At 38.3% G+C, this 26,947-nt stretch overlaps 1 protein-coding gene across 1 annotated transcript; it reads left to right on the top strand.

Annotated features, from left to right (window-relative positions):
- Positions 1-2,918: 2,918 nt before the first annotated feature.
- Positions 2,919-19,706, top strand: TMA16 (translation machinery associated 16 homolog). The gene is made up of 7 exons (XM_016217580.2): positions 2,919-3,010; positions 8,900-9,012; positions 12,699-12,736; positions 13,908-13,992; positions 15,317-15,465; positions 16,950-16,992; positions 18,383-19,706. Exons 1-7 carry the CDS (start codon positions 3,008-3,010, stop codon positions 18,576-18,578), a joined length of 627 nt encoding a protein of 208 aa, XP_016073066.1. The 5' UTR covers positions 2,919-3,007; the 3' UTR covers positions 18,579-19,706.
- Positions 19,707-26,947: the final 7,241 nt, after the last annotated feature.

Here is a 26,947-nt window from a genome sequence, read left to right as displayed (position 1 = left end):
ACTAGAGTTGGACTAGGAGTAAACATGGGAATTTGAGAAAATAAAAAAACACTCACAGCATCATAATAGGAAACTACTAGGGGCTGACTGGAAAGCAGTTAATATTAACACAAGTAGTTCACTATTATTTTGGCTGAGAAGAGTTCTAATAAATTCAAACAATTAGTAAACACGATAATTTAAAAATGATCTCTAAGGTAGTGTTCACATGAAAAAAGACAGGAGGAATAGGAACTGCTTAACATTTCAAGTTCCCAAATTCTTCCATTCATTTAAAGTATTGCACAGCTATTTCCCAAAGTATTAAATAGAAAATCTTTAACCTCACTAAAAGTCAGTTTTGTTAAGAAAAGAAAGTAAGTCTTGGATATTTAATACCCTAGGTATTGAGTATGAATTCCCTGTCATTCTATGAGACTTCACATTTTTATAAAGAAAATAATATTTCGTAAATTATATGTAAAGTATCTTAAAGTGTTCTGATATTTTTTAAAGTGAAGTCTGGAAAGTTATATCATAGTTTTTAATAACATTTCCTTTAAGTACTTTAGTATTTTCGTTTATATTTACAAATATACAATTGAAAATAATCATATAAGTGTAGAGTCTGCATAATTTGGTAATAAAAAGTTACTCAATGTGGCTGTGAACACAACTTAGTCAAATACATTAAAGACATGATACCACATTCTATTTCCCCCATTGAGAAGAGGCTGTCACTGACAAAAGGCCAACCAAATATTTTTAAGTCCATGTGCCAAAAATTTAGTTTTCTTGAAAAATAGTCCATTACTATTTTAGAGGTCATTTTGGAAAACATTTTCTGCAAGTAGGAAAAAACTATTCATTTATTATTTTTGGTTTATCCACATGAAGTAGGGATTAGCAAACTCAAATGCCTACTGAGCTAAGGAGGTAGCATGAGTATGTGAATGTTAGATGCTATATAAGAGGGCTGGGAGGACCTGTGACAAACTGGAAAATATAAGCCCACCTAAAGGCATTACAATTTGAAAAAATTCTGAACACTTAGTTGGAAAAAAAAGAAACCCAAAACGAAAACATAGTTTCAAGCTGCCAATTTTTATCCTTGATTTAAAATCTGTTACAAATAAATGTTTTGTCTTACCTTTAATTTGTTTTTGCTCATTTTTTTCCTAATAGTCTGAAAAAGTATTCATTGTAGTGTGTACTTCAAATAGAAATAAAACCTGTCAGCATCACTAATAAAAATGGCTTTGAAGGGAAAAATATAAATTGCAGGAATTGGTAAGTGCAATTTCTACTTGGTTGTAGTAGAGAAACAACACACATAATGATTACTTAGGACGTTTACAATGACTTGTGAAAAAAAACATATGTTCGCTTTGTGGGGGTGAGTTATATTTAGAGGTTGGGAACACTTAAGTTTACTTATATTTTATCTGAGCTGTTTTTTTTGTTTTGTTTTGTTTTTTGTTTTTGTTTTTTGAGCTGTTTTTTTAAAATAAAATTTTATAAAAGAAAGATACAAATGCTGAGTTCATTTTTTTTTCTTCCATGTTTTGAATTTGGTTAGTTTAACAGGGTGACTATGGAACAAAAGAGGGTAAGATTCTTGTATAAGACAATAGGCTTCTTGGAAGAGGGGAAATGTATTCCTGTAAGCATTGCAAGCGGTATTCTAAATAGACCTGTTAGATTAAGTTTTGTTGTAGCTGTCTTCTAAATCGTTTAAAATATTTTACCAGTTTTTTTTTCTGTTAATTTCTAAAAAAGATAATTCCCTAACAAGGCAGTTGGTTTTTCTACTTAAAATTTTATGTTTTTCCATTCTGTTTTTGGAGCTGTATTACTAACAAACATATAAAATAGAAACTTTTTATCTTTATGAAGTAATTTTTTCTATCTACCATATTATTTCTTGACTTCGTCTTTTTTGTTTAACATTAATATATCTATACTAACAGCCTTTTCATTAGTATTTGCTTAGCATACCTATTCCATCTTTGAGTTTTAAATTGTTTCCTTACATTTTAGATATCTCGTAAACAGAGCATAGTTGTGTGTTTTAAATCCAATATGAAGCGTTAATATTTTTAATTAGGTCGCTTAGTCCACAATTATTGCTATATGGATTTAAATCTACCACCCTATTTTTGTTTTCTATTTCCCCCTACAGTCCTGTTTCCTTTTTTCTCTTTATTTCCTTGCTTTGTGTTTATTTTAAATTATTCCATTAGTTTTCTCTGCTTGTTCGTATCCTTTGCAAAGTTCCGTATACTGTTTCTATTTTTTATGGTTACCCTAGAAATTAAGCCTGTATTCTCACTGCACCACTATCTAAAGTGAACAAATAACCGTTATGCACAAACACACTCACCTTTGTATTTGTTAACGCACAGGGAAACCTCTCTAAAGGTGTTTCCAAACTATCTACAGTAGTTACTAGGGGTCGGGGTGTTGGACTGGAGAGGGGTACTTATTCTGTCGCTCGCGAGCAGCGCTCCCGGGAGGGGGCCAGCCTCCGCGAGGCAGGTGCCCCAAGAGGACAGCCTTGCCCGGCCCCCGAGCTGCGCGCCTGGGCTCAGGGCGCGACCCGCGTCCTGCCTGGGACGCCCCGGGCCTGGAGCGTCAGCGCCGGCGAGCCCGGCTCCAACCTCCCTCCTGTCCTGGGCGCCGGGCTGAGTTCTCCCCCAGCCTCGGGCTCCCCCCTGCCCCGGGCTCCCCCCTGCCCCGGGCTCCCCGCTGCCCCGGGCTCCCTCCCACCGCGCTCCGCGAGCACACAGGGTGCTGCCCGCTGGGACAGGGCTTCAAAGTCCAACACGGGCGAAAAAGACCAGGTCTCGGTTCCCCCGGACGTTTTAGAGCAACGTACTCGTCCCTCCCCTTCCGGTCGGGTCCGCCCCGGCTTCCTCCGCCCCACGTGCATTCTGCCGGCATCGGCTGTGTGAGCTGCTGGCCCCGCTGTCGCAGAGGCTGCCCGGGCGCGGAGTGCAGAGGGCCCCGGGGCCGCGAGGACGTCACCATGGTGGGCCCCCTCCCGCTCCTCTGAGCCCGTTTGGTCCGGAGAAGGCCCCCGAGGTGGAGGAAGAGGGCGGTCTTGGGAAGCTGGGAGGGAGGAGGACGCAGAGTGATTGTACTGGGCGGTGCGCAGGGGGTGGGGGTGCAGGGCGAGGCGGCCGGGGGGAGGCCCGGGCCCGGCGCCGGGACCTTCAGGCTCTGCTTCTGAGTTCTGAGGGGCTTGCAGGGCGCCTCGCCACTTCTCGTCTCCCGCTTGCTGAACTTCTTCCCGGTCAGTGCCCCGTCGGGGAAAATCGCACCTGTGTGTTTTCTCGCTATTCAGTGAAACTCGTAAAAACGCTGCTTCCGTTCCCCGGTGCCCCCCTTTTGCTGGTGTGGACTGCGCGGGCTCTGCGGTCTCTTCCTCGGTGTCCATTCACCGACCTCTGGTCCCGCCCCAAGTCCTGCCTTCACGCCCCGCCCCGTTCCCGCTAAGGCACTGAAATTTGTTGTTTTTATAAAAAACGGAGATGTGAAAGAGTCCTTTTGTAACACACTTAAGTATAAAGATTAGAAGGATAAGGGACTCTTGTTTATCCATTTTCCAGTTAAAGAAATAAAACAACGTAGCTTTTGAAAGCCTCTGTGTTGCCCTTCTCGAACTTGTAACCATCAGGAACCCCTCGGAGGTAAAAAGTATCCAAACTGAATATTTATAGTTCCCTTGCTTTTCCTTGTGGTTGGCATTACGAAACTACTACCACTTATGTGAACATTACGAAGCTATTTTTTTTTTCCTGCATTTTTCACTTAAAATTATATTCTGGAGACTAATTCTTGAAAAGGAACGTGTTTTATAAATACTCATTTTTCAACTAGTTTTTAATAAAAACAACATTGTAAAAAGTTAGGATACTCTGGCTACAACATCTTTTTCCTCGTTCATCCTTTGTTGTGTGGCTATTTTTGTCTTTCATATGTATCTACAGGCTTTTTGCTTTAGGTTATATACACGTTTGTGTAAATTCCATTTTTATCACTACACTTGTGCTATTTCTAACCCTAATATTCTTTTATAGCCTTTCCTTTTCAGAGGGGAACCTCCGAAACAGTAATGTGATTGTATGTGAGTGATTCGGGCTGCCTGGCGTTGGACTGCAGCCCTTGACTATCAGGACTTCACTCTTGTCGGGCTGGATAGTAGGAGTATATTGCCTTGTTATAAGAGTCAAAAGAGTGGCATATAAATCTGTTCTTGTCGACACATTTCCTGCGCTTTCCTTTTTCTGGTATATCTCCTGTGACTCTGCTACATCCACTCTTGCATTTAAGCTCAGTTTGGAACTGGGAGTTTTCCATCTAGATTTTTCCATCAGTTACTCTAAACTTCTTTCAGTACAACTTAGAATGTGGGCTGTGGCATCCCAGAACACTGAGTTTGGCACCTGTATCTACTGAATTATGATCTTGGTGAAATTACTTAGCCCCTCTTAGTTGCCCTACCTATTAAATTGGGGTAACCATAGTGTCTACCTCAGAGAATTCTTGTGAAAATTAAATGTAAACCAATTTTCCTGATGCCTGGTATTTAGTACATGTTAGTTGTTGTAATTAACTTTAGTAATAGTAGTCAACAGTTTCAGTACAGCTTGTAGTTGTCCACTTTTGTTTTTTGTTCATTTATTTTCATTTATTATGAATCTTTTCAAGAGCTTCACAAGTTCTTATCTTTTTCTTATATCAAAATTTAACTAACATGAAGAACCTTTTCAAATTAATTCATCCCACCCAACACTTTTTATTCTGCATTAAAAAAAGGGAGTTAGTACTTTTAAATTTGGTGTGTGCTAGGCTACTAGGCACTCGCAGGTATACTCCTTTTTTGTGTGAGCCCATTATTATAGAGTTTAAATGTGCTTACCCACTTAACTAGATTATAAGCCATTAAAAAGTATGCCATTGTCCTCCCTTGATTCCCGTGAGCATTAACTATAATTGACTACCTACATAGTCCTTAATGACAAGAATTGTGTACTTTTGGGTTCACACCTGTAAATGTGAGCTATACCTACAAATCAGCTTAAGCATCTTGTGTTTTTTTGTTTTGTTTTGTTTTTTTGGCTGTATTGAGATATAATAGACATATAACATTGTGTAAGTTTAATATATACAATGTGATGATTTATCATACATATATAGTGAAATTATTGCCACAATAAATTTAGTTAACAATCCCCTACTTTGCATGTTACTTTTTTTTCCTGTTGTGAGAACTTTTAAGATTTACTGTCTTAGTAACTTTCAAGTATACAGTGCAATATTATTTTTCACTATAGTCACCATACTGTACCTTAAATCCCCAGAACTTACTCATCTTGTAACTGGAAGTTTGTAACCATTGACCACCTTCATTCACTTCCCTCACCACTCACCCCTGATAAACACCATTCTACCCCCGTTTCTTTTTGTTATTTTTTGTTTTAGGAATATTTTAAGCATATTACCCCTGAAATCCCTCTCTGTATTGCTATGCTTTTTGAGTAAACTATGTTTCTTCTGTAACTCTCAATTCTGAATTCAAAGAATAGGTTAGAATGAATTTTCTGAAGTAATCACTAAAGTTTGTAGGAAAGAGACGCTTTCAATACAGGTTTTCTGACTGGAATATTTCTGTGCCAGAAAGTTTTCAAAGTCACAGTTATTCAAAACAATTGTATTTTTGCTATATCTTTGAAAGTTAAATTTGGTACTTTTTAAAACATAAAAGGTTAATCTTCCATAGAAAATGCACTGTAAACTACCTCCCCCAATTTTGTTATATGTTTATGTTCTGTACTAGTCATGAGTCATGCTCTACAAAATTAATTTGGAGAACCCCTGACTAATCGAGATTAATTTCTTTCTAGTTAGGAGATATTTAGTTTGAATAGGCTCTGAGGACATTTTATTGACAGGATTTAACTTCAGTTTTTCCCCTGTTGAAGCATTTTATTGGTGGTTTGTTTTTTTGTTTTTTATTGTGACATTGAAAAATAGGAAAATGTTTTGAAATTCAGTATTTTATTGTAAACATTTCTGTGCCTTATTAAGTATACATACCCTGCCTTGAGGCAACCTTTTTATGAATAAGTTATTATAAGGAATCATAAACTACAGTTGAGTCAGAATACAAGTTCAGTTTCTTTGTACCTTCTTTGTACTGAGTGTCCGAGGTTCTTTAACCAAGATCTCCTAAAGCTATGAGGATCTTTTCATACTCTATGTGTATCAAAGTATTTCTTATTCTAAAGGAAGTTTTTAAATCTTTAAAGGAAATTTTTTATGGACTTGAACATATTGCTGAAACAAAGTTACATATCTCTAACTTTAGTTATAGCAGCTTCAGAGACCATTTTTTTTTCTTGAGTTTTTGTGACTTTTATTTGTTAAGATATGAAACAAAAATATCTTTTTAAAGAGCACACCTTTGCTTTTTTGTTGTTCTTTTGTTGTTGTTTTTTGCAGTCTTTAATTAGTTTATTTCTTTCTGTGTACATGTAACAAGCTATCCCAAAATTTAATGGCTTAAAACAATAGCACTTACTATCTTACAGTTTCTGTGGGTCATGGATCAGGCATGGTTTACCAGGCTTTTGCCTCTAGGTTTCTTACGAGATTGCAATCAAGGTATAATCTGAGGCTTTGGTTTTACCCCCAGGCACAACTGGGGAGGACCCACTTCCCTGCTCACTCACATGGTTCTTGGTACATTCAGTACCTCTTGGACTATTGGACTGAGGGCCTCAGTTCTTCACTAACTATTGGCTGGAAGCCTCCAGGTAGTTGTCACACAGGCCTCTCCATAGGGCAGCTACTCACTACGTGATAGCCGGTTTCCACCAGATTGAGTCAAGAGAATAGGCAAGACAGAAGCCAGAGTCTTTTCAAAACCTAACCTTAGGGTTGAAATCTCATCGATTTTCCCAAATGCTGTTTATTAAAAGTGGTGCACTGGGTCTACACTCAAGGGGAGGGGGTTAGACAAGAGCATGAATGTCAGGATGTGGGATTCATTGGGAGACATCTTAGAGGCAGCCTCCTGTGAGTTCTGAAAGTTTTTACTTGATTCATGTTTGCTAGGTAAACGCACAAAAAATTCTTATCACACCTTCCTCTTCCCTGCCCCTCCCCTCCACATGAGCAGAGAGGCACACAGGAATGCACATACTGTTTCATGATGGCTTTACTCTTTATTCCCTTCTACCTGTAACCGACTTCCAGTGCCACTCCAGGTTGCAGACTTGGAGCTATCTTTTCTGGTCAGGTTTCTCAGGAAGCAAACAAAATCTTTGTCGAATATTTTAGTAAATATTTGTTGAAGGAATGAATACATGTGTGAATGAGGAATTGGTGTTCCTTTTAATTAACTTTGCCTGGAGAGTTTTACAAGGGAAGTGACTATGAGCTACCTCTTATCGAAGGACAAGCGACATAAAGGATTTTGCAGGCAGAGGTGACAAGCAGTCTCAAGAAGTTAGGAAACAGAAAGGTGTGTTCTGCAAATGGTGAGAAGTTCAATAAGAATGGGATGGTGGATATTTTGAAGGAAGAGAGGTAATGCTGGAGAAGTAGGTTGGGGTAGATTGTTTTCTGTGTTAAGGACTTAGGACCTAACTGTGAGCTAGTAGAGTGAGTTACTGTTCTAGAAAAATAAGCTCTGTGACCTCCATGATAAAAGGACTAACAGTGAGAACCTAAAAGGCCAGCCTAGTCATGAAAGATCATGAAGCTGAATTAAGGCAATGATAATATTTTGCAGAGAAGATTCTAGAAACAATTGACCTTTTGAATATTAGTATATTAGAGACTGTTAGCTGTCCCCTAGTAAATTTTCTTTTTCTTCTATAGTAATTTATTTTTTCTGAGAATAAAGATTATGTTTACTACTATCCTCATATAACTCTGATTAAGTTTTAGTCAGTGGCATGCAAGCAAAAGACTCTGCAACTTCCCAGGTCTTGCTCTCAAAGGAAAGGGGTATGACTCCTTTTGATTTTCTTTTCTACTTGGCACTGGCTAGAGTTTAGACTTGGTATTAAGCCACCTTGGACTATGTGTATATACAGGAGGTCATAGCCTCAGGATAGTAGGTAGCAGGATGGAAGGGGCCTGGATCTCTGAGGGCTTTTTGGAGCAGAGCCTCCAGCTCCTTTTTATAGGAGAGAACTGTGTTTTATCTGGGTTAAGCCATTATTATTTGGGGTTTCTATTATAGGAAGTCAAGCCTGATTTCTAAATAATAACAGGTATGATAAGATACAGAGTTATGTAGGAATAAAGACTTGCTGAAATGTCTAGTTTAGAGAACTGAATGAATTGCGACCTAGTTACCTGGCATAAGGCTTGAATGGGAAAACAACTTGTTTCCTTTGGGGAGTGGTGATTTTGAGATGGCTTCTATTATTTCCTCTGTTCCCGTTTTCCTGTGAGCCCAACTTTGGTTTTGTTTGATTCACTGCCCACTCTGTTCCATGTGCAGTTTCTCCAACCAAGCTCCCACTGACATGTGTTCTTTCTGCCCCCCGAACTTTCTTAACTGTAACACAAATTTCCAGGTGTGAGTCCCCTCACTGTCTGCATTCTCTGTACCTACTTTGAAGATGGAACAGTTGAAGAGCTGGCTTTATTGACCCTTTCTGTACCTTTATTTTTGTTATATCATGGAGGATAGTTCTGAATATATCATTTCTGTTGTGACCATGGAAACAAAAGGCTGAATTACTTAACGGCTCTGGCTACACAAATTTCTGGTGTAGTGCTTCTGGCTCAAAATATTTGTTATGTTGCTGTTTTTAGTGTTTATTTCTGAAGAAAATTTTTTGACAGAAATCGCTTACGTATCTGACTTACATGTGTCATATGTTTTCCTACATTTTAGCCTAAAGCACTAAAGGGAAAAAATGTAGGACGGGAAAAAAAAGTCATCCATCCGTATAGTAGGAAAGCAGCGCAGATTACGAGGGAAGCCCACAAACAAGAGAAAAAGGAAAAGTAAGTGTCTTTTATTATTTGTGCTGTGAGTTGGTGAAAAGCCCATTTACACATTTCTCCTTCATTAGTATTATTTTTCTTCCTTTAAAAAATGTTAGCTCTGGCCAGTGTGGGTCTGTTAGAGCGTTGGCCTGAACACCAAAGGGTCTCTGGTTCGAGTCCCCATCAAGGACAGGTACCTGGGTTGCCGGTTCCCTCCAAGGCCCCGGTCCGGGGGGGGGGGCAGCCAATTGATGTCTCTCTCTCTCTCTCACATCGATGTTCCTCTCTCCTCCACCCTCCTTCCCTTCTACTGTCTCCAAAAATCAGTGGGAAAAATATCCTTGGGTGACATTTAACAAAATGAGTAATAAGTATGTTAAATATGTGCTGTGCACGGAAGGCAAAGCAGTGAATGAGAATTCAGTTTTTATAGCGCTTACCTAAAACAGACACATACATTTTAAATAGGTTGTGATGAGTGCAGTGAAGAAAAACTAAAAAGGCCTCTGGGATGGAGAGTGAGGACATGAATATGAAGAGGCGAGAATCCGTGGAGGCCATTTTAAGATATTACCACCTTTTGCTACCACCTGTCTACCAAAGACACTTGATTTTCTAAGGAACGAAGGTAGCCGGGCAGCTTGGAAGTATCCGGTCTCTATACCTTTTCACAGAACCCAGTATTCTTTGTACCACTTCTAAGATTTCTTTATATGGAGAAAAGAGGTGGGGCAGGGATATGGGGGTATCTGTTAGGGTGCGGTGCCTTTGACCAGTGGTAGAGAATAGAAAACCAGACGCCACGGGAGTGAGCAGCAACATGTAACAGTAAGAGTTCAAACGTGTTCTTCATCCCTAGCGTTTGGATGCTCTGATTTAGAGCCATATCACATACTGCTTCTGTTTGCATTAAAAGAAACTAGTATGGTTTGAAGACCAGCACATACGAAGCAATGCTCAATGTACCGTAGCAGCAAATGGCTATTCTGTGTCATGATTTTAGTTTTATTTTAGGATTTCCCAGCATAGCAACATTTTGTTGCTATGTACTATCGTGTCTTGTTTGCAGGGTTATGTAGTAAGGAATTGTAGATACCGAATGAAAATGACTTAGTATGGAAAATTAGCAGAGGGAAACTAAACATAATGGGTAAGAATCTAGGAAACTGCTTTTGAGAATTAATCTCATATATCTACTTTTCTTCATCCCATTTCATACCGCTCTAGTTCAGGCCCTCAAAGAGTTCATTCAACTTGACTTCTAACCAAATTCTTCCCTCCAGACTTATTTGAAAGGGATGAATTTTTCTGAAAGCCATTCTCTGTCTTGTTATGAAGTATTCTTTACTTTTTAAAAATCAGCTTTGAGGTATAAATAACATACACTAAATAGATGTGTTTTAGGGTCCCGATCTGGGGTTTTGGTAATAAGCTGGTGTAACCCCGCAATCAGCACCTGCTGTATCTCCATCGTCCCCAAAAGTTTCCCTGTGTACCTCCCCGGCCGGTGCTCCATTCTCACCCCAGCCTCAGGCGGCCGCTATTTGCTCTTTATTTTGATAGATGAGATTTGTCTTTCCTAATGTTTCATATAAATGAAATCACATTGTATGTAATATTTTGTGCCAGCTTTTTTCACTTTGCATAATGTTTGTGGAATTTATCCATGTTACTTCACGGATCAGTTGTCGGTCTCTTTTATTACTGAATAGTATCCTATTGTATGGATATGCAGTTTGTTTATCCATTCACCAGTTGATGGTCATTCAGATTGTTTAGAGTTTTTGGCTATAATCATGGTCTGCAACTGAGGTTTTTATACAAAAAGTTTTGGTGGAACGTAGCTGTGCTCATTTCTTTTGCCTTGTCCGTAGCCGCTTTCAGGCTACAATGGCAGAGGCGAGTAGTTGCCACAGAGACTGACCACATGGTCCACAGAGCCTAATATCTTACTCTCTGGCCATTTAAGAAAAAAATTGCCAGCCCCTACTATTATAAGTAAAATTACCATCAGCATGCATGTACAATATTTGTGTGGACATACATTTTTATTTTTATTTTAGTTCCTAGAATTGGAATTACTGAGTCATATGGAAGATGTATACTTAAGAATATAAGAAATTGAGTTGATAAGAAATTAAGTTTATAAGAATTGTTGGTCACATGATAGGTGTAATGTTTAAGTATGTAAGAAATTGCCTTAGCCAAAATGATCGTACCATTTTAGATTTTAACCACCAGTGTATGTGTTACATTTGCTTCATATCTTCTCAGACACATTGATTGTATTATCAGTTGTGTGTTTGTTTTTTAATTTATCCAGTGTAAGTAGTATTTCAGTGTGGTTTTAATTTGCACACCTAGTAATCTTGATGGCTAACAATGTTAAGTATCTTTTTATGTGTTTTTTGGTCATTTGTATGCCTCTGATTTGATGAAAAAATCTGTTAAAATCTTTTGTGCTTTTTTAGTATTGGGTTGTCTCTCATTAAGTAGGAAGAACGGTTTGTATATTCTGAATGCAAGTCTTTTTTTTATTATTATTTGTGTTGTGAATATTTTCTCCCATTCTGTAGCTAAAATTTTTTTGTATAAGAAGCTTCATTTTATTCTCCAGTTTTCCAGTTGTTTAAAGTAGAAAGTAAATCTAGTCAGCTTTGTTAGGGCAGAGACAGTATATTCTTAGTGGGTGGCATATAGTGTAGCAAACACTAGCTATCCAAAGATCTCTTCTGAATGAATTAGTATTTAGAATATCAACAAAAGGAAGTACATATTGCCTAGACTGTTTTCTGAGAATAAATGTTATTTTTCTTTGTTATATATTTTTTCCAAATTTATGAAAGGTAAACATTGTTTTGTTCTTGTTGATGTTTAAAAGGGACAGTAATGCATTTTGGTCTGGGTGGCATTTTGGTCTAGAAGCTATTAATTACATCATTATTCTTTTGTGCACAGTATTCTGCATATTACAAAACCCGCCTCAACATTCATCATCCAATCAAGCTCTCATCTGTGTTTTCCAAACTGATTGTTCTATAGGTATCCTTTATTCATTGAAGAGCTAAGAAAAATGTTCTAATAACATGTTGTTCCAGTGATTGATTGATTGATTTTTAAATATATCTTTATTGATTTCAGAGAAAGGAAAGGAGAGGGAGAGACAGAGAGACAGAAACATCAATGATGAGAGAGTCATTGATCGAGCCCACAGCCCGGGCATGTGCCCTGACCGGGAATCCAACCCCAATCGCCTGGATCTTAGGTCAACACTCAACCACTGAGCCACGCCCAGCCGGGCTGTTCCAATGATTTAAAAAGAAGCATGACCCAGCCGGGCGTGGCTCAGCAGTTGAGCGCCTACCCAGGATCCAGACGATCAGGGTTCGATTCCCGGTCAGGGCACACGCCTGGGATATGGGCTCGATCAATGACTCTCTCATCATTGATGTTTCTATATCTCTCTCTCCCTCTCCTTTCCTCTCTCTGAAATCAATAAAGATATATTAAAATAAATAAATAAATAAAAATTAAAAGAAGCATGATGTTCAGTGCTTCTATATTAACAAAATTAATTTCATGTATATGAAAGAATGATCTTTGAATTAAAGTTCTTTAGGCAGTTTTTCTTTTTGTTGTTTCAACAGATTTTAAAAACGTGCTTTGGAAATTCTCTAACACATTTATGCACCTTTTCTCCCAAGGTTGAAGAATGAAAAGGCCTTGCGTCTCAATCTTATTGGTAAGTGGATTTACTTATTTGACATTTTGGCTAGTGTAGTATAGTGAAGTTCTGTCCTATACCTATTTTTCTTTTGACTTTCCTAGTGAAATACTATTTTTATCTAAGTGAATTTTCTTTTCCAGACTTGACTGAAACAAAACAAAATAAAATCAATCATTGAACCCTTAGAACAGTGTTAATGATACCTAGCTCAGTTTTTCAGGAATTGATTTGTAACCACCTACCTAACTACCTATCTGCCTATCTGCCTCTCTGCCTCTGTTTGTCTCTCTGTCTGTCTATCTTTCAATAGCTGAAGTTTAATTCTAGCTCCCTAACCATTAGAATAATGGCCTAAGTATTTTGGAAACAGCAGTTCATATGTAATGTTTCCAAAATACCCAGTCTATATCTCAGTGTCACAATCTCTTTTTTTGGGTGGAGGGCATCAAATTTATTGTTAGTAAATTTTTACTGAGAAGCCTGAGATTTCAAAATAGTGACTGTTAGGCTTTATTACTAAAATTAAAGGTATTTGAATCCTTACCTAACACTTCATTAGGTAATGGAGTAATTAGTATTTCTAAGTGGTTTATCAGTATCTGGGGTAGCGCCATTTCTTCATCTCTAATTTTGAGAATCTAAATCTCACTGCAAGTGATCCTGATGGTCTGATTTACTCATAAGAATGAGGCTTAATATATTTACTAACTTTGAGACACTGAACAAGTTATTAACTGTTCTCATTTGTAAGCGGGAATAATAGTACTAATTATAGTATTATGATGCTCTTGACTTAGTGCTTCCTGCTTATAAAATGTTCAGTAGATAACATTTTCTTCATTAATGTTTTCATTTTATTATTTTAGAAAAGTTCTATCCTTTGCATTTTAAATACTAAGAACTTCATGTTCTGTTAAAGTAGTCTTTTTAAAAATTTTTTGCATCCTTACTGGATAAGAAATATATACAGAAAAGCATCCCTCTCACTCCTGTCTCTTCCCAAATTAAAATGTGACAATTTAATTTCTTATAGACTGGCTTAATTAGCTTTGAGCCCACACAAGACTTTATATTTAGCATGGAAGTAAGTTTTGATACTGTTAATAACACATTGATGTTGAAGGTTAAAATGAATATCTCTTTGCTTAAATGATGACTGTGGTGTTTATCTTGGTACTTGTTATAGGTGAAAAACTGCAGTGGTTTCAAAATCATCTTGATCCTCGAAAAGTAGGATATTCAAAGAAAGATGCTTGTGAATTAATTGAAAGGTAAACACTGGGCATGTAATGAGCAAAGGGTCAGAAAAAGGAGTTTTTCAGTCTGGTTCTTCAAGAGACAGTTCTGTTCTAGATTTACAGTAGAGCAAATGGGCTTTGTAATAAAAAAGACTTTGGGTTTATATCCTAGGCTCTTCACTTTAGCAGATTGTAACCTTTCAGTACCTCATAGTGGTAGTTCATCCAGTTTCTTGGGATCAGTAATGGCTTCCTGGGGATATATCATCTGAAGTGACAGCTGAAGGGTAGGGGTCAGCAAATTGAGGGAAGGTAATTCAAAGAACTTCTAGGCAGAGACTAGTGTCTAAAAGGCCCAGAGGTGAGAGTGCCATATATAATGATCTACCAGACATCTAATATGACTGGAATAACAGAATCGAGGAGGGGATTGTGACAGGTATGATAAGTGACAATCAACTCATGAAAGACCTCAGATATCATTGTAAGAGTTTAGACTTTATCAAAGGACATTCAGAGCCATGGGAGGCTTTTACAACAAGCACGTGAGATGATCATATTTCAACTTTAGGAAGTTCAAAGTAATGAGGATGAGGTTAATGGTCTGAGGGGACATGGCTTTGGCCAGGAGACAGTTGAGAGGCTGATGAAACACTCCAGGCAACAGTGGTGGTAGCCTCTGAGTGGTTAGTAGCAGTGTGGTGAAGAGACATGAAGGATTCCAGAGATATGAAGAAGGTAGAAATTTCAGCCTTTAGGAAAAGCTTAGATGTGACATAAAAGGGAGGGAGAAGAGTGAGAGAGGACACTGAATTCCTTGTTTGGGCAGTTGGATGAATGGTCATACAGTTTTTTGAGATAAGGAGCCTGAGAGGTGGAGCAGGCTTGGTGGGGATGGGTTGGGACAGGGGTGAGGACAAGTTCAGTTTTGATGCTTTAAGCCTGTACAGGACTTCCAAATGAGACATTCAGGAGGTGGTTGAATATGAGCATCTGGGGTTTAATAGATACTTTAATAGCAGGCAGAATGGTTGAGTTATCTGGGGGAAGTCTGAGGGAATATAAAAATTTAAAGGACAGGCGAAGGCCAGGGATTATGTTTTATTTTTTAATTAAAAAAAAATTTTTAATTGATTTTAGAGAGAGAGAAAAGGTGGGAGGGGGAGAGAAACATCGATTTGTTGTTCCACTTATTTGGTTAACCCCTGTATGGGATCGACCCCACAGCCTTGGCTAATGGGAACAAAACTCTTACCGACTGAGCTACTCGGCCAGGGCTGTGGGGATTATATTTTAAATGGTATAACATAAGCAAATATACAGACTGTGTAACTCATATCATTTTCTTATTTTTCAGGTATTTAAATCGATTCAGCAGTGAGCTGGAGCAGATTGAATTACATAACAGCATCAAAGACAGGCAGGGAAGGCGGCACTGCTCCCGAGAGACAGCCATCAGACAGACCGTGGAGCGGGAGCGACGGCAATATGAAGGGCACGGCCTCGGTGTGTTCACGGTGGTTTTCTTTTTTTTCTTTTTCTCTAAAATACATAGCAATATCAGATTTGTAGTTCGTTTCAAAGGTTTATTACTGTATTTAGTTTGATTTTTTTCTTCCTTTGATTTCCTTTCTTTTGTGAGTATATGGAATCATTTTTTAAATCATTCTTTTTTTTCCTACATTTCCCAAAACTGTCTGTTGTGACATTGACATTATATCTTTCTATTGTGAGAGCAAATTTTCCTCTCACCTCTGGCACATACTTATTTGCTTTATTATAGTTACTACTTGCCCATCTCCATCTTCATCTACATTGGTACTGGGTCCTTGTCTTCTTTGTAATTCTTGTAGACCAAAGCTATACATGTATTCATTATTGAGAAACTATAGAAATGAAATATTCATTCTCAGCATTGTAGCACTTCTTTTTTTTTCTTTTTTTTAAATATATCTTTATTGATTTCAGAGAGAGGAAGGGAGAGGGAGAGAGAGATAGAAACATCAATGATGAGAGAGTCATTGATTGAGCCCACAACCCGGGCATGTGCCCTGACCGGGAATCGAACCCCGATCGCCTGGATCCCAGGTCAACACTCAACCGCTGAGCCACGCCCAGCCGGGCCATTGTAGCACTTCTTACCATTCCTACAGACAAGTATGTTATTAGTTTACCAACACTGTCTGAAGAAAGGCACTTAAAAGAATGTACTTGAGGCTTGCAAAGCCCACAGATAGGGGACAACCCAAAGCCTACATGTATATGGCCTACAAATCATATTTGACTGGCTTATTAATTGTGAGTATAAAAAAATCTGGTGATTTCATATGAAAAATGTAGATTTCCGGCTTGTCTTAAAAAATCAGATGGTCTGGCAGTATGATCTGCTAGGAATATTGTACTCACCTTTTCATTTAAAGGAAGCCCAATTTGGCTTTTCCAAATTGTCAGCATCACTACTTGCACTTTGGGGCCATTATTAAGTAAAATAAGGGTTACTTGAACACAAGCACTGCGATACCACAACAGTAGATCTGATAACTGAGACTAAGTGACCAGTAGGCAGGCAGGTTATACACTGAACAAAGGGATGGTTCATGTCCCAGGAGGGACACGGGGGGACTTTATAAGGGGGGATTTAATTTTCCATTTAATAATTTTGAATTGTCATTAACCTTGGGTGACTAAAACTTCGAAAAGTGAAATTGCAGATAAAGGGGCACAACTGTTGGTTTGTTTTCTTTTATAGATTCTATGCTAGAATTTATTATGTAATAGCGTTCTTAAATCACCTTTTTAAACTAAACCTTTTACTTTTGCAAAACTTACTTTCAATATAGTATAACAGCTTTGAAATTTTGTTTTCCTTTGGATGTTCTTGCTGTCTGTCAATTATTATTTGTTGCATCTGAGATAATAAATGAGGAAACCATAAAATGTTGTAATTTAGAAAACATTGCCTAATGGATATAAATTATTTTCTTTCCCAGAGATTCCAGATATTATAAATGCAGGCAATCTGAAAACTTTTAGGTGAGTGTCACTTTTATTGTTCCTTGAAAAAGCATTTAAAATACATGAGACATAAAATTTCTTCTCTTTTGAATCCAGACATTAGAGTTGACAGAAAATCAGGGTTTGTTTTTATTTTTAACCTTTTCTCTTTCATCAGAGACAGTAGAATTTTTCTAAGTTGTGTTTATTTGAAACACCAGCTATACACTGAAATGATAGTGACATGAGGCTTTTATTTCCTTTTCAAAATATTTTAAAATACTTTACTGTAGTACTTAAAAGAACCTGATCTCACTATTCCTCCCAAATTCTTATTTTTTAAAAAGAAGAAATAACAGCAACAGATTTGATGGCTCAGAGTCACATCCCGGACTGTGTGCAGCACCCTCTGTTGGAGAAGTTGGTTAATGGAAAGTGATACGGGGGAGGGGCCGAGTGATCCCGAGCCAGGTGGTCCACTGGTCTCTCTAACAGCACTGTGACCAGTGAGACCACTGAGTAGGATTTCAGTTTTTTCAAGCATGGCTTCTTTGTCTTTAAAAAGTGATTTTTGTTAACCATTCTGATCTTAACTAGGCCATGTTGATGGGTCTGAAATTTTATGTTAATTGAAATTACATAAATTAAGTCCAGTCATATTCTCTGATATCTTTAAGCTCATTTTATATTTTTATACTTAACGAATTCACAGAAAAATACTTAGTATTTAATACTTATAAAATATTGGCTCTAATAAAATTCACTGATCATATTTAAGAAGTACCTTTAATTTTTTTGCCTGCAATATTAATTAATTAGATGTATAAGTGTTCTGTTTCTAAAGCAAGTATGTCCTGCCTCTCCCAAGGAAAACTAGAAAAGAGAAGAATTTAGCATAGACTAATTACTAGTGTTGTTGGAGTTCAGTTTTCAAAACAACCTTTTCCAGTGCCCCTCAAGTAAATGAACATAGGGTTGTCACAGTAAATGCTGAGGTTGAAAATTCAGTTTTCTAGTATAAGCATAAAAGCTGTTTGATTACTGAAACTTACCTATGGCTTACCACTGTGTGTAAAAAGAAAAACTTCTCTGACTGTGCATTTTGGAGAGTTGCCAGGTAAAATACAGTTCCTACTTGTGAGATTCTTAATACCATGGAGCCCGATTGACAGAAGTGTTCAGGTTAGGGAGGGTAAAAGAATGGAACAGTCTCCTTGTAACTTCTGTGTCACATTTTCCTGTATTGCTTTGGGAGTTTCAAATATGTGGGATTCTCTCTAGTGCATTTATATTGTTTCTTTCTAGTGCTTTTGAATCTGCTGTAAATTTATAAATTTTTTTCTGCTACTTTCAGAATTTTGAATATCGACTTTTTCCTGCTTCCCCACCTCATACCCTGCCAAATCTCTATACTCTTTCTTTTGTGTAGGGAATGGGATTTTGATCTGAAGAAATTGCCAAACATTAAAATGAGAAAAATGTGTGCTAATGATGCAATGCCCAAGAAGCGCAAGAAGAAAACCGTTACACCTGTGGACACAGATTTAGGGGAGTTACAACTAAATGATGACTCAAGTGACTCAGATGAGGAAATGACTGCAGTGGCCCAGTTGTCCTTTACTTGAGTTGAAAATAAGTTATTTGAAAGCCTCAAGTTACACTTGAATGGATTATGGTAAATAATTGTCTAGATACAAGAATTTGCTACTTAGCTCCTCTTACATGATGAGAATCTCATTTGCAGTTTAAAAAACAATGTTACGATTTTATTTAAAAATGAATGTTGCTTTTTATTTACATTTAAGTTCCTAAAATAGATGCAGCGAAATAAAATAAAACAGTGATCTTTAAGATTGATTTTATCTAACTATCTGGATGGGAAGGAGCAATATGAATAAGGACAGAAAACGTCTCAGTTCTTTTCCTCGTGTTTACTTGGGATCACCTAAGGTCCTGGGGTCACCTAAGGTTCCTGGGATTACCTAAGGTTCCTGGGATCACCAAAGACCACATTCTGGGACATGGACAGCAGCCTGTTGTCTAAAAGGGTCCTGTGGGTACTTCTTGAGCAGTGATGATAGCAAAATTGCCTCTCAGTAATAATATTTCACCAACCTTCCTCTTAAACATTAAACCTATTTGCTTTCCATATAAAGTAGGGAAAATGTGATATGGAATTCATATATACTGATGGATTGTACATTATTTTTATTTATTACCTTTGAGCCAGAGTTAAATGGTAAGAAAAAAATGCAGTGACTGTTCTTACGTTGATCTCCCACACTTAATCTGCTATCTTTTGATAAAGGGAATACATGATTTCAGATTAGCTCTTTTTGTTTGTGTATTATTTTCTGCTTTCTTATTGTGAAAAATGATAGGTTTTATTTGTGGAAACAGACCTAAAGATTAGAGAACCAGTTTTTTAAATTATGTTATTTTTTCTTCTAAGAGATGAGTTAAATAACACCTATTATATATAACTCGGTATTTCAAGTATCATGAATATCATGGATGTAGTAGAAATGTTGTTCTTCACAGAGCTTGTGTGCAAGTGTCCTTTAGTCTACTTCTGAAGGGTGCAATGCAGGTGTATCTGAGTATTTTCAGGAAAAGGAAGTAAAACATTAATGCCGTATGAGGTTAACTAGGTTATCAACTAAGTTTTGTTAACACTGTATTAAAAGTGTTGTGGAATTTTTACTTTTGAAAATTAAAAATAAAATTTATTTTTATAATTTTGCTTCTAATTATTTCATTTGCAATGATGTAACTGCTGCTGGCTTGCTTTGGCTTTAGTAATCTGTATAAAAGTATGGGTTTATGGTTACATAAGAAGGTCTCTATCTCTTTAGTCTTTGGAAAAGTTCCTTATTGGGGAGTTTATATTTAGTCTCAAAACAGCTGTAAAAACTGAGTCATAAATTACAGTAAAGAGAATAAGTGTGTTGTGTGGTCTGGTATTTAAAAAGCCATACTGTTAGATGAGTAACTTGTGAAATTGGCATATCATCCTTCCCCTCAAACATTTGTTTCTGGTTTTCCTTCCCTATGCTATCAAAGTAAAAAGTATAATAAGCCACAAAGCTTGGAACTAGGACAGACAAATATTTGTTAAATGAATGAATTTACCATCTAGGACCACGCTTGTCATGTCACTTCTTGCCTAAGATGTAATTTGCCTTTAGAGTAATGCTTTTAAATAATATCCTTAATCGTTGTCTATGGAACATGTTCTTTCTGAGGTAATAACGCGTGCCTTCTTATCTAGACTCCTTTTAGGTCAGTAGTCTGTCTTTGTAAGATAGCTTCTGCAGCCCATGGCCATGGGACAGAATCAGAGTAGCTCACTTTGTTTGCATTTCCATGTAAACTAGGGCCTAGCAAACTATTTTTTGTAAGATCCAGATAGTAAATTTTTAGGTGTTGAAGGCTAACTGCACTTTCTGTTGGATGATCTTGTGTGCGTGTGTGTGTGCGCCATCCTTTAAAAATGTAAAAACCATTCTTAGTTCACAAATAGGCCGCAGGCTGGATTTGGTCTGCTTGCCGTAGTTTGCCCACCACTGGTCTAAATCAGTGAGCTGAACTTCCGTGGCCATGGGCCAGGATACATTTCTAAGCTCAGAGCAAGTAACTCTGACCTCCATGGTCTCTTTTTCCCAATATCCTAGTCACCTCCTTTCCTTACCGACATAGGTGACGTTTTAGAACTCTTTAGCCCCCAGTAGAAGCTTTTTCTACTCATATCCCTTGCACTTCAGGGGCAGGAGGTTGGATAGGTGTCCTCTTTGCTCTACTGCCACCTCCAAGTAATTTCTCCTTTAGTTCCTCGAAGTTCTGTTATTGTTTCCCTATCCTTATTGTCTTACCTCCCGGAAGAACCTTCTGCTCATTCCTGAAGACTTTAGCTCTTGGCTCAGTTTTCTTCTCTATTTCAACAATTTCAGTGATTCCAGCAGCCTTGTGGATAACAGATCCAACACTGTGACCTCCACGTTTCTCACTGTTTTTCTCTATCCTGTCAGAGGCCTCTGGATGGTCACACCTGCCCGGACCTTACCAGCACCTGACGTTTCTATAAACTCGAACATTTTTCTCCACTCTCTGCCCCCCATCCCTCTCCATTGCTGAGGTTCTGCACTTTGACCTCAGCCTCTCATTACACGGCACCTCTCCCGTCTTCATATTCTCCCTCCCTCAGAGTTCCTAGTTGCTTCCTCGCACGTGCCCTCAATTCCTCTGTCCCTGACTGCATAGCATTCGTCTTTTAAAACTCAGATCAAATAGGGCTCAGTTATCTGTCTCATTCATACCTGCTCCCAAGCAGCTCAGCCTTGCTGGAGAAGATCAGTCAGACCATTTTCTGATTCAAGTCTCCAAACCTCAAGGGGGGTCTCAATACTGCTTAGCAATTTTACTGGGTTTCCCTAAGCAGCTCATTTTCTAGCTTTGAGATAATTATTTTACTACTTTTTCATGCTTTCTAGCTCGACTTTAATACTACCTTCCTGTGTTCAGCTGTTAACTTTTTATACCTAATTGAGAAAATAAAAACTTAGTTTCTTTCAATTTAATGGACTGTAATAGCTGTTCCCCTTTCACAGGCCAGTACTGTGACTCGTGTTCTGGTTTCCACTCGCCGTTGCCTTCTCAGGAACCTTGATTCTCCTCACGTTTTTCACTTAATCTCTTAAGCCAGAAAAATGCCTATACATCATCCTTGATTCTTCCCTGCCCTCCCCCAGTCTGATTTAATTAGTGGGTGTTTCTGGTTCTATTTCCAAAAAAGAAAGTCAAATCCCCCCATGTCAGGCCATCTCCACTTTTCACGCCCCCTGAGGCACTGACGTTGGCTGCACTGTGTGCAGTGGCTTCCTGACGCCTTCACAGCCATCAGTGCTCTGCTGAGTCCGTTCTCCAGAGCTGCTCACTTAAAAATGTACATGGTAATAGGCTACGCCTTTGTTCAATGTTGTTACAGTATCTTTCCATCACATTTTTAATGGTGTGTTTATTTGATGTGATATAATTTTGTTTCTAATCACCTTTTAAAGAAGATTTTATAGAGCAGTTTTAGGTTCACATCAAATTTGAGGGAAAGGTGAGAGATCTGTACACCCCCTGCCCTCACACATTCGTAGCCTCCCCCAGTATCGACATCCCCCACCAGGGTGGTACACCTGTTATAACTGATGAACCTACAGTGCCACCCGTCACATTTTGAATGAAATTCATGTTCCATACCACAGCCGAAGAGGCCTGAGAGGGTTCCTGACCGCGTCTCCAACCTCGGCTTGTTTTCCCTAGCCCTTGGCTCACTGTATCAGCCACACTGGCCTTCTGTGCATTCCTGAAATATCCAAGCTGTTTCCCACAGTGGAACAGCTCCGTGCTGGCACCCGGATGAGAGAGAGAGAGAGAGAGAGAGAGAGAGAGAGAGAGAGAGAGAGAGAGAGAGAGGATGAGAGAGTGTGTGTGTGTGTGTGTGTGTGTGTGTGTCCGTAGTCCACGTGGGCTGGGTTGGGTCACAGCTAACCTGAGCTCTAGAGGGACACCGTGTGAACTTCGGGGAGCAGGATATGGGATGCTTGTGAGAAACTGCCACAGGCCACTTCACATCTGCCTCCCTATCTTCCGGGGAGGACCTGTGGCCCAGTTTGTCTCTGCCTCCCGGGTTCTGATAAAGGAGGAGTTTTCCACCTGCCATCTCTTCAGGGTGTGGCTGCAGGCTATAAAGTTGCTCAGCTGCACAAGGAATTTGCACCTCAGTGAGGGGCCCAGCCCTTCTGTTCCATTATCCTGTCATCTGGTCCTTTTTGTGTCTCCTTGGGGCAGGGACTCACGGACAGCTGGCTCTGGAGTTCCTTTTGCTATCTAAGTAATGAACTGTCCGACCCTAACAAGGGCTTGTTTTCTTTTACTGGCGGAAACTTGCTTGACATTTCCCAGTGGGGATTTTGGCATTTGCTGTTTTCTCTGCCTGCACTGTCATCCCCCCGAGTTAAAGGATCTCTGCCCACACCCTGTTGCCCATGTTGTATCAACCACAGCTCTGTTTTAGGGTCAGTAGCTGAACACACAGTAACGATGATTCGTGATGCAGGAGTATGTGTTGTAATTTGGGAGATGGGAGAAGACTAAGTTCAGGCATCCACTTTGTCGAGAGAATGTGTTCATCCAGTTTGCAGTCTAATGGAAAGTCCTGCAGGCACCCTGGGCTAGGCGGTCTGCTCACCCTGAATTCTGCCTCGAAGTTGGGGCTTCGGAGAGGAACATCTTCCTCATTAATCACTACACCTCCTAGATTAGAAATAGATTCCAAAGCTTTTCTCTTAGCATTTATCTATGAAATTATCTAAATCTACTCTTCTATTATCTGAGTAGAAAAAGCATTATTTTGTATATCTAAACCCTTTTACTCATGAGAAAATTCTTTATATTATATTGCTATTTTTAAAAGTTTTTTTAAAACAGGGTTTGAAAGTTTATATAGATTATTTCTGTTGGTTTTCCCTTGTTAATGCTTGTTTATTTGTTCTACAATGTCATGAGTTACGCAGTGTATGTGGGCCTTAGAGTAATTATAAATACATTCACACCCTGTTTAAAAACCCAGACCAGAGTAAAATCTGAATAATAGGCCTGTTTGGATGTTACAGATACAAATCAGCAGAAATCCTGGTAAGTTCATCAAAAAGCTATAGAAACCACCACAAAGGTACGAGTCACTTGTTTAATATACAAAGTCTGTCTTTCACAGATAATTATTTTCTTCTCCTTAATTTGTCTTTACACAGTATTCACAAAACAGTAAGTCATTAATGCAAGAGAATTAGGTAAAACCAAAAAAGTACAAATGCTCAATCTCAAAAATTGCACACAGTTAAAATAATTGTTTCTTGTTTGTTTTAATGCGATATCCAATCTCAAAGTGGGCTTTCTTCAGAGGTGGAGGAAACACTCAGCCCAAAATAACAGGACACCCCTTCAACTGTATCGATATGTAAAATAGCACCTTTGGGCTGATTTAAGGAAAGAAAAAAGGTTTTCATCTTTCTTAATTAAAGTGTGAGTCCTACACAGTTACTATATAACAACTACAATAATGATGATCATGAGTTTTAAGAGCTCCACTTTGTTCCAAAATATCCATCGGCAAGGCAAGGAAAGGTAAACTGTGTCAGGCAGATGGAATAATTGCCCCCACCTCATCCCCAGACGGTAATGATGTCATTGCTCTAACGAGCTAATTTTCCAACTCAAGAGTAGCTGTTTTAGGGGTACCCAAGGACCTTTTGCAAAACAAGATAAATGTAACTATAAGGCCATCTCTCCAGGACTATAATCACGTCACAGCAGCTCAGTGAGATTGAATCCTGAGGCATTTTAAAAGACTCCTTCAGCATATATACCTATTTTCTTTCAATTTTCCATCGCTATATCCCAGGTTGATGGGATCATTTGGGGTTTGATTTTTTTTTTTTTTTTCTCATTTTGGTTCCATTTGTGTTTGTACTTAAGCTTCGTAGCCCTTTGGGCTTCACTTTAAAAAAGATACTTTAATCTCAATCCATTACAATTTAATCTTTGATCCTATACAATAAAAGTGGCAGTTCTTTAACAAATTTAACAGCATAAATGTGTGCGATGTATGGTATTGATTCATGATTTTAAAAAGCTGAAGTTTTGAACAGAACTGTAAGCTCATTCTCCAGTTTCAGTCCTTTGTTTCAATTCCATTTTATTTCCTTCATGAGCAAAGAAACATGCTTCACAGAAATTGTCATCCTGGAGAGCAGGTTTTCTTTTTGAAGAGTATGTCAAGTCCACACAATCGTCACAAAGCCAAATCCTTCCACTGAAAGGGAAAATGCACCATTGCCACCCAGAACATAAGAAGAAAATAACATTAGGTTTCAAGTGCACACAGTAATTTAGACTGAACCATAAACAGCCATTGCAGAAAACCTTTTAAAAAGATTTAAATTCCAGAGTTCAGGGTTCAAAAAGGTCAGAAGAATAGCAGAATAAAATGCCGACTTTTAACCTGCTGGGGAGCTATATTTTCTCTTTTCAAAGAAACAGCCTGTACAAGTTAATTTTGAGAATGTAGGTCTGGTTTTAAAACAATACCCTGTCATCTTTTTTCATCCATACAGTAATGCTTACCTTTCCTTTCCATCCTAGACATGTTTTCTTAGTGTTGAGGGTAGCCCTTGGTACACGAGGCCTCCTTTTAGCCAGTCACCTACCACTGTGACATGAGCTGTGCACTTACTATCTTGCTTAGGTCTTCACAGAATGGGAACAGTATTTTTGGTGGTGACAACCCTTTTCCTTCCAGAGCAAACAAAAGAAATCATTTGTTTGCTGGTGACTAGATTTTTCTGCCCAGGAATGTTTGTAAACAACACGTGGCCATCTCTAAACCACAGGAAACATGGGTTAGTGAGCAGCTTAGGAAATTGAACAGTTCAGTTGAATCAGGGTTAACCCCTTGGGTGAGGGGGCATGGGGTTTAGTTTGTTTAAGGTTCATATTTTTTATGACACTGCTCATGTCCTTACTTGTACAGAAATTTTGGTCCAGTTTAGTTACCTCAACTTTGTTTTCCCTGTGCCTTTATTCCACGTCTCTACAGTAAGTTTTCAGAAAGATGAGTTTTAAACCTTATGTTTCCTGCCTGACCCAGAACATTTTTCTCGTGTATATACATGAACACACACACACACACACACACATGCACACAGTGGACATCGTTTCCCTTTAATTCTAGGAAGCAGGGCTATTTGGCCTCGGTGTCAGCCACTACTAATATTCATATAGTCTTTCTCATTAAAAGGTTATTTCTCTTTCCCTTTTCCTATGATAATCTGCGAAGAGCAAGCCCATGGATCATTACAAAGTGCATCAATGCGATCCCCCGATCTGTGCAATGCAGTACCCATGCTTTGGTTCTCATAGCCATCACGGTCGCCTTTTCACAATAATAAATATGACAGCTAACAAAAATAAATCACCTCTTTAAAATGTAAGACATCTTTCCTTGACAGGCCGCTATATCTACAGTCATTAATCTAGCTCACTGCAGCATCATTCACGCTTCAGTTTTACATGAATATGCAAAGAACACAACAATCAACTGAACTGTCAAACCTAAACAGCTCAATTTATTACTTATCACAGAATCCGTCCAATATTTTTGTGTCCCAGCTGAGCAAGGGGAATACTGCCAGCTTTTAAAAACAGAATCTTAAATTCTTAACTATTTATCTGCCTAGTTGACACCTCATATGGATTTTTTTTTAAAGCCCTACACGTTTGACTTAAAATATTTAGTTTTTATTTTCCCTATCATGAGTGCTTCATCATAGCGAGCAAGTTACTTCCAGAACATTGCCACAGGCAGATTGCTTTAATCTTTCTATACTTTTATTTTTTCACTCTTTAGTGACTTCATTTAACTTTTCAACCAGGATACTTGATTAATTTCATGCTTTGGAAAATTAACACGTTTGTGAGACTTTGAGTAAAAGAATGAATTAAGCTGTTTTGAAATGTTTAAACTTTGAATGAATCAGAGGCTTCGTCTCCAATTTTAGGGCTGTGCTAGCCAATATGGTTAATTCGAATTGAGATATGCTATAAGGATAAAACACATACTGCATTTTGAAGACTTGGTTTGTAAAAGAAGATGTAAACAATTTCAGTAATTTTTTTATTGATTTGAGAGAGAGAAACATCGATTTGCTGTTCGACTTATTATTTATGCATTCACTGATTGATTCTTGTATGTGCCTCGACCAGGTTTCAAACCCACAGCCTTGTCATATTGGGACGATGCTCTAATCAACTGAGCTACCCAGCCAGGGTCAGTAATTTTTAATATTAATAATATGTTGCAATAACTTGAATATATAGTGTTAAATAAAATACATTTATCAAAATTAATTTCACCTATTTATTTTAAAATTTTCCAATGGGGCTCCTA

The sequence above is a fragment of the Miniopterus natalensis genome, chromosome 4 (genome assembly GCF_054644295.1).
Source record: "Miniopterus natalensis isolate mMinNat1 chromosome 4, mMinNat1.hap1, whole genome shotgun sequence".
NCBI lineage: Eukaryota > Metazoa > Chordata > Mammalia > Chiroptera > Miniopteridae > Miniopterus > Miniopterus natalensis.
This window is presented reverse-complemented; position numbering and strand designations above follow the sequence as displayed.